This window comes from Scyliorhinus canicula, chromosome 4 (assembly GCF_902713615.1).
Source record: "Scyliorhinus canicula chromosome 4, sScyCan1.1, whole genome shotgun sequence".
Taxonomy (NCBI): Eukaryota; Metazoa; Chordata; class Chondrichthyes; order Carcharhiniformes; family Scyliorhinidae; genus Scyliorhinus; species Scyliorhinus canicula.
The window spans coordinates 233,295,123-233,307,207 of NC_052149.1; the positions used below are offsets into that span (position 1 = coordinate 233,295,123).

Sequence of the window (12,085 nt, forward strand, 5' to 3'; positions counted from 1 at the left end):
GCCTTGCACACACATTAGGGACTTTGAGGCTCAGGGTTCACAGGATCTAAAGCAGCACTGATTTCCCCAATCACCCTGCTGTGATCGCCTACTGGACATTAATTCCATCGCTGTGATGGCCTGATGATGTGAGAAGCGGTACAGTGTTTGTGTTCGCTGCTGACAGCTTTACATGGAATTTCCAGCACAGAAACTGTCAAGTTTATTTTTTTTTCTTTAAAGGTTACAGCATCGGACATCAATTCTTACTTCTAATATACTCCGATATAATGCTCAACAAAATAAATACTCCCTTGCAGACTTTGTTACATAATTTATCACAGTACAACTTAAATACAGTATCACAGTACAGCTACACTTCACAATGAATGAGAATTATCATCATCTACGAAAAAATACATTGAGACCTCTTAATAGGAGCAGGTTCCTGCGAGATATTTCAATTACACAGAAATAAAAACAACTGCAAGCTGTTTCTGAGGATTGCAAACAATTGAGCTAAAATCTTCTCCCACCAAAATTGCTAAAACCTTGACCCTGGTGGCTCCTTGGTGAAGCAGCAATCGTCACTTTACTTTGTTCGATGGGCTTGACTCAGAAACAAATGTCAGACGCTGATTGTAGAACTTCTAGAGAGGGGAATTTTAAAAAACAATTGCGACTTAAAGTCTTATTAGACATGAGTTTTGTGGGGAATGAAGATACAACAGGAAGTTCTGGAAATGTTCAGATGGCCAGTCAGCATCATGGATGGGTCCAATGCAGTTCTCCCTTATTCCCAGAAGTAGCGGAGATACCAGATTGTTTCGTTCTTGAGCTGAGGGCCAAAGAGAGGATTCATTTGAGCCAGGATGGCGATGAGCCAGAACAGGTAGCAACAAACAGCCGTGGTCACGATCATGGTTATTATTACCCCACTGTTGGGCCCCTTGGGGACAAACCAGGGCAGGGCAAAGCCCACCAGTCCCCAGGAGATGGTGAAGCACACCATGGGGATGGTCACCGAGTGGCTGGTCATCCTGTCCTTGTGCGAAGCCCGATCCTTGCACTGCTGCCCGGCGGCACCTCCACCTCCTCTTCCTACCTGCCCAATCCACCAATCACCACCTCCAGCACAGAAACAGGGCATTTGGTCCAGTTTATATCTGTGGGTGTTTATGATCCACGCAAGCCTCCTCCTTCCCTTCTTGATCACACCATCAGGACTAGTTCTCGCCGGCAGGGTACACCACAAGCTCGGTGGTGTCGGTGGCACTGAGGGTCTAGGGTCAGTGGAGGAGGCACAGGAAGGAGAAGAGGGCCTCAGTTTGGACCCCGATACAGAACAACCACAAATTTGCTCCGAGCAGGATAGATGGGGGGGTTCCAAGGCTGTTATAGGGCAGGCATTAGAAGGATGGGGGACCTGTTTATAGATGGGACCTTCCCCAGCGTGCAGGCGCTGGAGGAGAAGTTCGGCTTCCTCCCCGGGAAATGCTTTTAGATATCTCCAGGTCCGGGACTTTCTCAAGAAACAGGTGGGGTCATTTCCGCTGTTACCCCCGCGAAGGATGCAGGACAGGGTGGTGTCTGGCATCTGGGTAGGAGAGGGGAAGGTGTCAGACATATACCAGGAGCTGCAGGAGGCGCAGGAAGCCTCAGTGGAGGAGCTGAAGGGCAAGTGGGAGGAGGAGCTGGGCGAGGAGCTGGATGAGGGCCTGTGGGCCCATGCCCTGGGCAGGGTGAATTTGTCCGCATCATGCGCCAGGCTCAGTTTGATTCAATTTAAGGTGGTGCACCAGGCTCACATGACAAGAATGAGCACGTTTTTTGGGGTGGAGGACAGGTGCGCGAGATGTGCAGGGAATCCAATGAACCATGTCCATATGTTCTGGGCATGCCCGGTGCTTGAAGAATTCTGGCAGGGTTTTGCAAGGGCTATATCCAGGATTTTGGACACGCAGATGAAGTCGAGTCCAACAATAGCGATATTTGGGGTGTCGAAGGATCCGGGAGTGCAGGAAGCGAAAGAGGCCGAGGTGTTGGCCTTTGCCTCCCTGGTTGCCCGGAGGCGGATCTTGTTAATGTGGAGGGACTCGAAACCCCCCGAGCGTGGAGACCTGGGTCAGCGATATGGCTGGGTTCCTCAGCCTGGAGCAAATAAAGTTTGCTTTGAGAGGGTCCTTGCTGGGGTTCTCCCGGCGGTGGCAACCTTTCTTTGACTTTCTGGGGGAGCAGTAAAGTGTCAGCAGCAGCATCAACAGGGGGGAGGGGAGGGGGGGGGGGGGGGGGGGGGACTTGTTGATATAACGTGTATTTTTGTTTTGTATAATGATAGCAGCCACCTCGTTTTGTTAAATATTTTGCGTTTATTGTTTTTCTTTCTGTTATGTAAAAATCCTGGTTGGAAAAAGCTTTAATAACCTCTTGAATATATTCAATGTTTTAGCATCAACTACTTCCTGTGGTAATGAATTCCACAGGCTCACCGCTCTTTGTGTGAAGAAATGTCTCCTTATCTCTGTCCGAAATGGTTTATCCTGAATCCTCAGACTGTGACCCCTGGTTCTGGACACGCCCACCATCGGGAACATCTTCCCTGCATCGACCCTGTCTGGTCCTGTTAGAATTTTACAGGTTTCTATGAGATTCCCCTTCATTCTTCTGAACTCCAGAGAGAACAATCCCAACCTTGTCAATCTCTCCTCATATGACAGTCCCGCCATCCCTGGAATCAGTCTGGGAAACCTTCGCTGCACTCCCTCGAGAGCAAGAACATCCTTCCTCAGAGAAGGAGACCAAAGCTGCACACAATATTCCAAGTGTGGCCTCACCAAGGCCCTGTACAATTGCAGCAACACATCCCTGCTTCTATACTCGAAACCTCTTGCAATGAAGGTCAATATACCATTAGCCTTCTTTACTGCCTGCTGCACCTGCATGCTTACCTTCAGCGAATGGTGCACAAGGACACCCAGGTCCCGCTGCACACTCCGCTCTCCCAATTTACAATCATTCAGGTAGTAATCTGCCTTCCTGTTTTTGCTTCCAAAATGAATAACCTTACACTGATTTAGCTCACTGGGCTAAATCGCTGGCTTTTAAAGCAGACCAAGCAGACCAGCAGCACGGTTCGATTCCCGTATCAGCCTCCCCAGACAGGCGCCGGAATGTGGCGACTAGCGGCTTTTCACAGTAATTTCATTGAAGCCTACTCGTGACAATAAGCGATTTTCATTTTAATTTCATTTCACTTATCCAAATTATACTGCATCTGCCATTGGTTTGCCCACTTGCCCAACCTGTCCAGATCTTGCTGTAGAATCCCTACATCCTCGTCACAATTAACCCTCCCACCTAATTTGGTATCATCTGCAAACTTTGAGATGGTACATTTTGTTCCCTCATCCAAATCGTTAATATATATTGTGAATAGCTGGGGTCCCAGCACCGATCCCAGGTTACTGCCTACCAGTTTGAAAAGGACCCATTAATCCCTACTCTTTATTTCCTCTCTGCCAACCAGTTTTCTATCCATCTCAATACATTTCCCCCAATCCCATGCGTTTTAATTTTGCACAATAATCTCTTATGCGGGACTTTGTCAAACGCCTTCTGAAAGTCCAAATATACCCCATCGACTGGCTCCCCCTTGTCAACTGTACTGGTTACCTCTTCAAAGAATTGCAACAGATTTGTCAAGCATGATTTTCCTTCATAAATCCATGTTGATTCTGACTGATCCTGCCGCTGCTTTCTAAATGTTCCCCTATAAAGTCCTTGATAATGGATTGAAGAATTTTCCCCACTACCGATGTTAGGCTAACAGGTCAATAATTCCCTGCTTTCTCACTACCTCTCTTTTTGAATATCGGAGTGACGTGAGCTACCCTCCAATCTGCAGGGACAGTTCAGAGTCTATAGAATCCCGGAAGATGACCACCAATGCATCCACTATTTCCAGAGCCACCTCCTTAAGCACTCTGGGATGCAGATTCTCAGGCCCTGGGGATTTATCTGCCTTCAAACCCATCAGTTTTCCCAGCACCATTTCTCTACTAATGTTGATCTCCCTCAGTTCTTCCCTCTCACTAAACCTTTCATTCTCCAACATTTCTGGGACCTGCTTTGTGTCCTCATTTGTGAAGACAGAACCAAAGTATGAATTGCTGAGCCATTTTCTTTTTCCTTTATATACATTCCCCTGTTTCTGTCTGTATTGGGCCTTTATTTCGCTTTACCAATGTCTTTCTCTTCACATATCTGTAGAAACTCTTAGTGTCAGTCTTTACGTTCCCTGCAAGCTTTGTTTCGTACTGTACTTTCCCCTTCTTAATCAATCCCTTTGTCCTTCTTTGCTGAATTCGAAACTGCTCCCAATCCTCAGACCTATTATTTTTCTTGGCCAATTTGTATGCTTCATGTGTCATGTTAAAGACTAATGTTTCACAAGACCATATGGTTCAGAATAAGATGACCACTAATATTTCTCACTGAGCAGTTTTACTGAAATGAAAACAGAAAAGGCTGGGGAAAGTCAGCAGGTCTAGCAGCAGCTGTGGAGAGAGAAACAGAGTTAACGCTTTGAGTCGGAATGACTTCTTCAGAGTATCATTTTACTGCGGTTATTGTCCTCGAATGATGAATGAATTGGAAAAGAACGCAGTGGCATATTTAGAACTGACGTGGCCAATACTCCGGTTAGCACTGTTGCTTCACAGCGGTAGGGGCCCGGGTTCGAGTCCCGGCTTGGGTCACTTTCTGTGTGGAGTCTGCAAGTTCTCCCCGTGTCTGCGTGGGTTTCCTCCGGGTGCTCCGGTTTCCTCCCACAAGTCCCGAAAGATGTACTTGTTATTCTTTATAATCTTTATTAGTATCACAAGTAGACTACATTAACACTGCAATGAAGTTACTGTGAAAATCTCCTAGTCGCCACACTCAGGCGCCTGTTTGGGTACACAGAGGGAGAATTCAGAATGTCCAATTCACCTAACAAGCACATCTTTCGGGACTGATGGGAGGAAACCGGAGCACCCGGAGGAAACCCACGTAGACACAGGGAGAACATGCAGAATCTGCACAGACAGTGACCCAAGCCGGGAATCGAACCGGTGTCCCTGGCGCTGTGAAGCAACAGTGCTAACCACTGTGCAACCGTGCCGCCCACGTTAGGTGAATTGGACATTCTGAATTCTCCCTCCCTGTACCCGAACAGGCGCCAGAGTGTGGCGACTAGGGGCTTTTCACAGTAGCTTCATTGCAGTGTTAATGTAAGCCTACTTGTGACACCAATCAGTATTAATAGATTATTATTATTACCTCAAACTTGGGCAGTGCACCCGGGAGTGGGGCTGATCGGATAGCAGGGCGCGTATGGGCCGAACGGGCTCCTGCTGGGCGGGTTGACAAAGCAGGCGGAGTCAGGGCTGGCCACAATCTCCCAGCCTCCCCATCACAGCAGCAGCCATTGAGCTGTGGGCTGAGGAGCTGCCGCTTGCGTGGCTGCTGCAAGGAGCGGCCGGGAATCGATTTCAGGCGCTGGGAGTTTGGAAATTGACAGGTAATTGACCGAGTGCCGGGCCGCGCTTCCCACTCCCCCGGCTGCCACCTCACCCAGCTCCGGCTGAAGCGGTTTTTGTTGCATCGCACGTTACTTTAATGCTGTGAGTGTGGCGGCTGGCTATCTTTCTGGGGCAGAGAGGCTGCAGGAATTTGTTCTCTTTCCCCCCCACCCCCCACATGCAGATCTCTCCAGAAATTGCGGTGTGGGGAGGGGGGTTGAAGTGTTGCAGCTCAGCTGAGACGCCCGGCCTCTCCGGGGCTGTCTCAGTGCCTGGCTTCCCCCCCCCCCCCCCCTTTGCATTTCATTGTGGTGAGCAGGAGCTCCCCCCACATTTCTGGCTGCTGCCGCTTCTGTCGGTGGGCAAACCGCTCCCCCTCCCCTCTGCTCCGGCACAAATCCCCCCACCAACCCCCTCCAAAAACAGCCCAGCCCTCATCTGTCACCCCCAAATCAGCTTCAAGCTGTCTCCTGTGAACTGTGCAGATAAGGACTGCAATTGGAGCCCAGGTTACAATCCAACTCTTTCAATCACAGACGTGACATCCGCTGTAAAGGAGAACCTATCTGGGCGTTTCAAGCAATCGTTTTCTTTAAATTCCAGCTTGTTCTGCCTCTGAGTTCAGATTTTCAACCAACACAGTATTATTGTTTTTGATGTGGGATCTGGGGACCTTTTGAAGGGAGAGAATCAGCGTGGAGTAAAACATCTTTTTAAAAAAATAAATATATATATTCTGAAGTTGGATCCCTTTCACTCTCTTGTGGCTGAAACATACGAAAAGAAAATGGGTCTTTAGTTCGACAGTCAGTTTAGAGATTGAGGGTTATTTAGCAGAGGCTGGATGGAGAGTGTTTCACTCGTTACCCGTTCTTTCCCTGATTGAACAGTGTTGGAGCCAGAAACTTCTGTCCCCTCGATACTGGCTCTCGTTGCTGACACAATAATCCAATTATTATTCACAATTTGGGCTTCTGTGTGTTTCCATTCACACAGACGAGCGACTGCACTGCTGCGTAATTATTTGTAAAGCACTTGAGGAAGTTGTGAGATTCCGGAGGACGTGATGTAAATGCACGTCTTTTCTACTTGGGGAAAGGTCCTAAGTTTACAGAAGCTAAACTGCAATCTGGTAACGTGGCTGCGAAATTTGTTGCTTCATTGGTGTGACCGTTATCACTCAATGACTCCACGACTGCCTCTGGGCCAATTATACCTCTGGGCCAATTATACCCGACAGTTATGTGGAACCTATAGCTCAGGCAGGTCATTCAGCTCAGTTGATCTCTGTGAATGTTTGTGTTCCTCTTACTTTACTGCATTTCCCCCTATCTGGATGACCTTCTATTCCTTTCCTCTTCCCCATTCATCCAGATTCTTTTTTACTGAATCTAGACCATTTTCCTAAACGACACCGTGTGTTCTGTAGCTTCAGTGAAGAAGTTTCTCCTGAAATCCCTATTGAATTTGTTAATGGCTATTGGATTTATGGGACCTAGTTTTGGTCTCTTCCCCCCCCCCCCCCCCCCCCCCCCCCCCCCAATTAGTGACAACATCTTTGTGTCCAACCGGTCAAACACTTGTGTCACTTTAAAGGTCTAGTCTCTTGATCGCACCCCAGACTTTTCTTCCAAGAGCAGAGAGGCCAACCTGTTAAATTCTGCCCAATGAGTAGAACCTCTTCCCCAATAATTAGAACCATTTTATTTTGGGGAATGTGGACGGTGCTGGTTCGGCCAACATTTGTTGCTCAGTCCTGATTGCCCGTGAGAAGGTGGTAATGAGATGCCGCCTTGAACCGCTGCAGTCCGTGTGGTGTAGGTGCACCCACAGTGCTCTTAGGGAGGGAGTTCTGGGATTTTGACCCATTGCCAGTGAAGGAACGGCCAATATGTTTCCATGGTAGGATTGCGGGGATCGTGGTGTTCCAGTGTATCTGCTGCCCTTGTCCTTCTAGGTAGTCATTGGGGGGATGGGTTTGGAAGGCATTGTTGAAGGAGCCTTCGTGAGTTCCTGCAGTGTATCTTGTGGATGGTGCACACTGCCAGCACTGTGTTTCGGTGGTGGAGGGAGTGAATATTTAAGTTGGTGGATGGGGTGCTGATCAATCTTTTTCCTGGATGGTGTCAAGCTTCCTGATTGGTAGGGGAGGGCAGCACATGGCGCAGTGGTTAGCACTGGGACTATGGCGCTGAGGACCCGGGTTCAAACCCTGGCCTTGGGTCACTGTCCATGTGGAGTTCACGTTCTCCTCCTCGGGTTAGGTGGATTGGCCATGCTAACTTGCCCCTTCATTGTGTAAAAAAAACCAATTGGGTTCTCTAAATTTAAAAGAAAGCTTTCTGATTGGTGTTGGAGCTGCACTCCTCTAGGCAAGTGGAGAGCATTCCATCACATCCTGACTTGTGCCTTGTTGATAGTGGACAGGCTTTGGGGAGTCAGGAAATGAATATCTTGCTGCAGAATTTCCAGCCTTTGGCTCCCATAATCACATTATTTATGTGACTGGTCATGTTCAGCTTCTTGTCAATGGTGACCCCTGGATGTTGATCGTGGGGGAATTCAGCGATGGTAATGCCATTGAATGTCATGGGGAGATGGTTAGATTGTCTTGTTGCAGATGTCCGTTGCCTGGCACTTTTCTGGCATGACTATTACTGTCACTTGTGAGCCCAAACCTGAATATTATCCGGGTTTTGCTGCTATTCTGCTGTTACCCTTGGCATATTCTCCAGTGCATCTATATACTTTTTGTAATATGGAGACCAGAACCATTCATGGCGCTCTAAACCGTTTGATGTAACTTCAGTGAAACAAAGTGAGGGTGGCGGTGGGGCGAGAGGCGGTAGTGGGCAGTGGAATCGGAGGATTGATCCTGCGCACGCCAAACAGTCCAGCTGCAGTTTGTTGTACCTATTTTCTGATGTTCAGCACCGTTTTCCTTCTCTGTTGCTTTAAAACTAGGTGGAGACGATGGTCCAAGTGAAGAAGATTTGCTGTATAGGAGCAGGGTATGTTGGAGGTCCAACATGCAGCATCATTGCTCAGATGTGTAAGGAGATCACCGTGACTGTGGTGGATGTAAATATGGAACGAATTAAGGCCTGGAATTCCAACCACCTTCCTATCTTTGAGGTGACTCCTACTGACTGTCTTTTATGGAAGGGACACTCCCGAAGATGATCTTTGGAAATGGGAGAGACAATATTTTGAGGCATTATAATTTTGCTTTGGGAATAAACCCTGGTGTATAGCGCGGAATCCGCTCCTATTGCGGCAGTAAGATCCGTTATCACTGTACAATCTGCTGTAATGTCTTCGGATCACCCTGTTTTCAGCCTCTTTCTCCTGATGGTGTTGGCTTCACCTCCGCTATAATTCCCCATGTGTGGAATGTCTTCAGGTAACTTGGCTGATCAAAGACTGGATGGTGTGGGTCTTTCGGGAGAATGGATGGTGTGGGTCGTTAGGGAGAATAAATGGTGAGTCTTTAGGGAAAATGGGTAGCCCCCCAGCACGATATACATAGAACATACAGTGCAGAAGGAGCCATTCGGCCCATTGAGTCTGCACCGACCCATTTAAGCCCTCACTTCCACCCTATCTACGTAACCCCTCCTAACCTTCTTTGGTCACTATGAGCCATTTATCATGGCCAATCCACCTAACCTACACGTCTTTGGACAGTGGGAGGAAACCGGAGCACCCGGAGGAACCCATGCAGACACGGGGAGACTCCGCACAGAAATTGACCCAGCAGGGAATTGAACCTGGGACCCTGACGCTGTGAAGCCACAGTGCTATCCACTTGTGCTACCGTGCTGTCCGATATACTTACTGCAGGTCTTACTATTGGGGTTGTGGGATATATAAAGTGCTTTGGTTAATATTGTAAAAAAACATGATTACTATATTGCAAATTGATACGTTTTCCCATTTGACATACAGCCAGGGCTTCAGGAAGTGGTGGAGTCCTGTCGTGGGCGGAATCTTTTCTTCTCCACTGACATCGACAGTGCGATTAAAGAGGCTGACCTGATCTTTATATCGGTGAGCAGGTTTCATATTTGGCGCTTTAATGTTTCTCCTCGTTTATGTTTCCATCTCCTGGCTTACAGTTTGTGAACTCCCTCTTCTCTCTGTTGCTTTGTCTTGAGTTAGTGGGAAACTGGAGACTCTCACTTTGCATTTGTTCTGCGATCCTGTCCAGGAAAGAGTTCTCCTGGTCTCTAATCACACTTTAGACTCCCACAACGTCATCCAGTGTATTTCCTGCTGCACTCCCATGTGGCTGGTAGACGGATATTTACTACTCCTGGACACATGACTGCAGTGAATGTGCCACCCTGGGAACATAGTGCGCGATTCTCCGATCGCGGGACAGAGTGTTCGCGCCGTCGTAAACACCGTCGCGTTTCCCGACAGCATGAAACGGGTGCGGGCAGTAGCGATTCTGGCCCCCACAGTTCACGCCGCTCCAGCCTTACTTCCTGGTGCGCACTGGGGGCGGCGCCAACACGCGCATGCGCAGTGGTGACACGCCAACCCGTGCATGCGCAGTGGTGACACGCCAACCCGTGCATGCGCAGTGGTGACACGCCAACCCGTGCATGCGCAGTGGTGACACGCCAACCCGTGCATGCGCAGTGGTGACACGCCAACCCGTGCATGCGCAGTGGTGACACGCCAACCCGAGCATGCGCAGTGGTGACACGCCAACACGTGCATGCGCAGTGGTGACACGCCAACCCGTGCATGCTCAGTGGTGACACGCCAACACGTGCATGCGCAGTGGTGACACGCCAACACGTGCATGCGCAGTGGTGACACGCCAACACGTGCATGCGCAGTGGTGACACGCCAACCCGTGCATGCGCAGTGGCCTTACTGAATGCTCCGGCCCCGACGCAACATGATACGGGGGTTCTGGGGCCGGACGTGCAACAAAGTTGGCCCCGGAGGGGGAGAGGCCGGCCTGTCGATCGGTAGGCAGGTCAGACCCCATCGGAAGCTCCCCCCCCCCCCCCCCCCCTCAAACCAGGCCAACTGACCCATCGCTCAGAGTTCCTGCCAGCGGCGACCAGGTGTGGACGGCGCCGGCGGGACTCTGCTTTTTCCGCGTGGCCGATCGGCCCAAACGGGCCGGAGAACCGGCGGCCCAGCCGCGTACAGCGGCCCGCGTCCGGCAACGCGCCAAACGCGCCGGCGCAAATGGCGCCGATTTTCCGCACCTCAGAGAATCGCACGCCGGCGTCGGGGCGCGATTGCGGCGATTCTCCGGCCCAGCGCATGGCTGGGAAAATTGCTCCATAGTTTGTTGCTGAGGCAAAAAAAAAATCAATAAATGAGAGGGGCACAGCCGATGGGGCACTAACTAAAATGTCAGAGGAAACTTGACGAACTAAACAAAATCTCATTCCCAAGGGTGATGATGCACCCCAGCCCCTGGGGCACCCACCAGTCATGGAATGCCTGAAACATACCAGTGAACACCACGTGTTCCCTCTCCAGGGCCACGGGGCTGTGAATGTAGACAGTCGGATCGGCACCCTGGGATATATATTCACAGAGCAAACACTTAGCTGTTTCTGAACACTGTAAAATCACAAAATAACAACCTTGTTTGCTTCATCTCGCTCTATCTTTCTCTTTCTTTTGCCCTGATATACTCAGCCTGCTTTCCCTTATGCTAATTACCTCAATCATACTGCGTGGTTGTCATTCCACATTCTCACCAATCCAAGTAAAGCCGTTTCTTCTGAATTTTATTTGGATTTATTAGTCACTGTATCATATTTAGGACTTCTAGTTTTTGTCTCCCATGGGTAGAAAGATCTACTCCACATTTACCCTAACAGATGTTTTTTGCAAGATAAGGCATCAATGAGACCTCTGATAAAGTTGAAGAGATCGTAAAAGCCTTCAATAACTATTTCAACCTGAGAAGTATGAAGATTCTGGCAAGGGTCAAATTCAACAAATGGCCCAGAAACCAGGTGATGCTTTAATTAATGACCTTTACAGGCAGGTTGATGGACACGCGTATGGAGACCTAAAAACAGAATTCATACAAGACCATGTTTTATCGCGAATGTTGTAGACATGAATCACCTTCCTCTCCTGTTAATTCTAAATAGGTCAACACTCCCACAAAGACTTTTGGCATTGGAAAAGGCCGTGCTGCAGACCTGAAATACATCGAGGCCTGTGCCCGCCGGATAGCAGAGGTGGGCAATGGTGGCAAGATAGTGGTGGAGAAAAGCACGGTGCCGGTGAGGGCAGCAGAGAGCATTCGGAGGATCTTCAATGCCAACACCAAGCCCAATCTGTACCTTCAGGTAGGAGATGTTCGGTCAGGGTCTGAATGGTGTCTGATTGCAGCAAGATCTCTGAATATTGATAGTGGTTGAATTTTGACTTGTATTGTCCAGATGTGAGAAATGTGCCAATAACAACGCCTTCAAAATAGGCGACAGGTTTAGATAAAGGATCTGGATCGGCACAGGCTGGGAGGGCCGAAGGGCCTGTTCCTGTGCTGTAATTTT

The 12,085-nt window shown here is 49.1% G+C and overlaps 2 protein-coding genes across 2 annotated transcripts in view; one reads left to right on the forward strand and one right to left on the reverse strand.

Annotated features, from left to right (window-relative positions):
- Positions 1 to 205: 205 nt before the first annotated feature.
- On the reverse strand, positions 206 to 1,099 carry LOC119965463 (V-type proton ATPase subunit e 2-like). Its single transcript, XM_038796270.1, has one exon. The coding sequence runs from the start codon at positions 1,016 to 1,018 to the stop codon at positions 773 to 775; it is 246 nt and encodes an 81-aa protein (XP_038652198.1). The 5' UTR covers positions 1,019 to 1,099; the 3' UTR covers positions 206 to 772.
- Positions 1,100 to 5,407: 4,308 nt separating this feature from the next.
- Positions 5,408 to 12,085, forward strand: part of LOC119965464 (UDP-glucose 6-dehydrogenase-like) — a 50,406-nt gene continuing 43,728 nt past the window's right edge. The window contains exons 1-4 of the mRNA XM_038796272.1: positions 5,408 to 5,539; positions 8,505 to 8,675; positions 9,489 to 9,590; positions 11,678 to 11,878. Of these exons, the coding sequence (XP_038652200.1) occupies positions 8,514 to 8,675; positions 9,489 to 9,590; positions 11,678 to 11,878 (465 nt within the window). The 5' untranslated portion in view covers positions 5,408 to 5,539; positions 8,505 to 8,513. The remainder of the gene's footprint in view (positions 5,540 to 8,504; positions 8,676 to 9,488; positions 9,591 to 11,677; positions 11,879 to 12,085) is intronic.

Excerpts from the sequence above, each read along its gene's own strand:
- LOC119965463 (XM_038796270.1), bottom strand. The coding sequence starts at position 1,018 with ATGACCAGCCACTCGGTGACCATCCCCATGGTGTGCTTCACCATCTCC.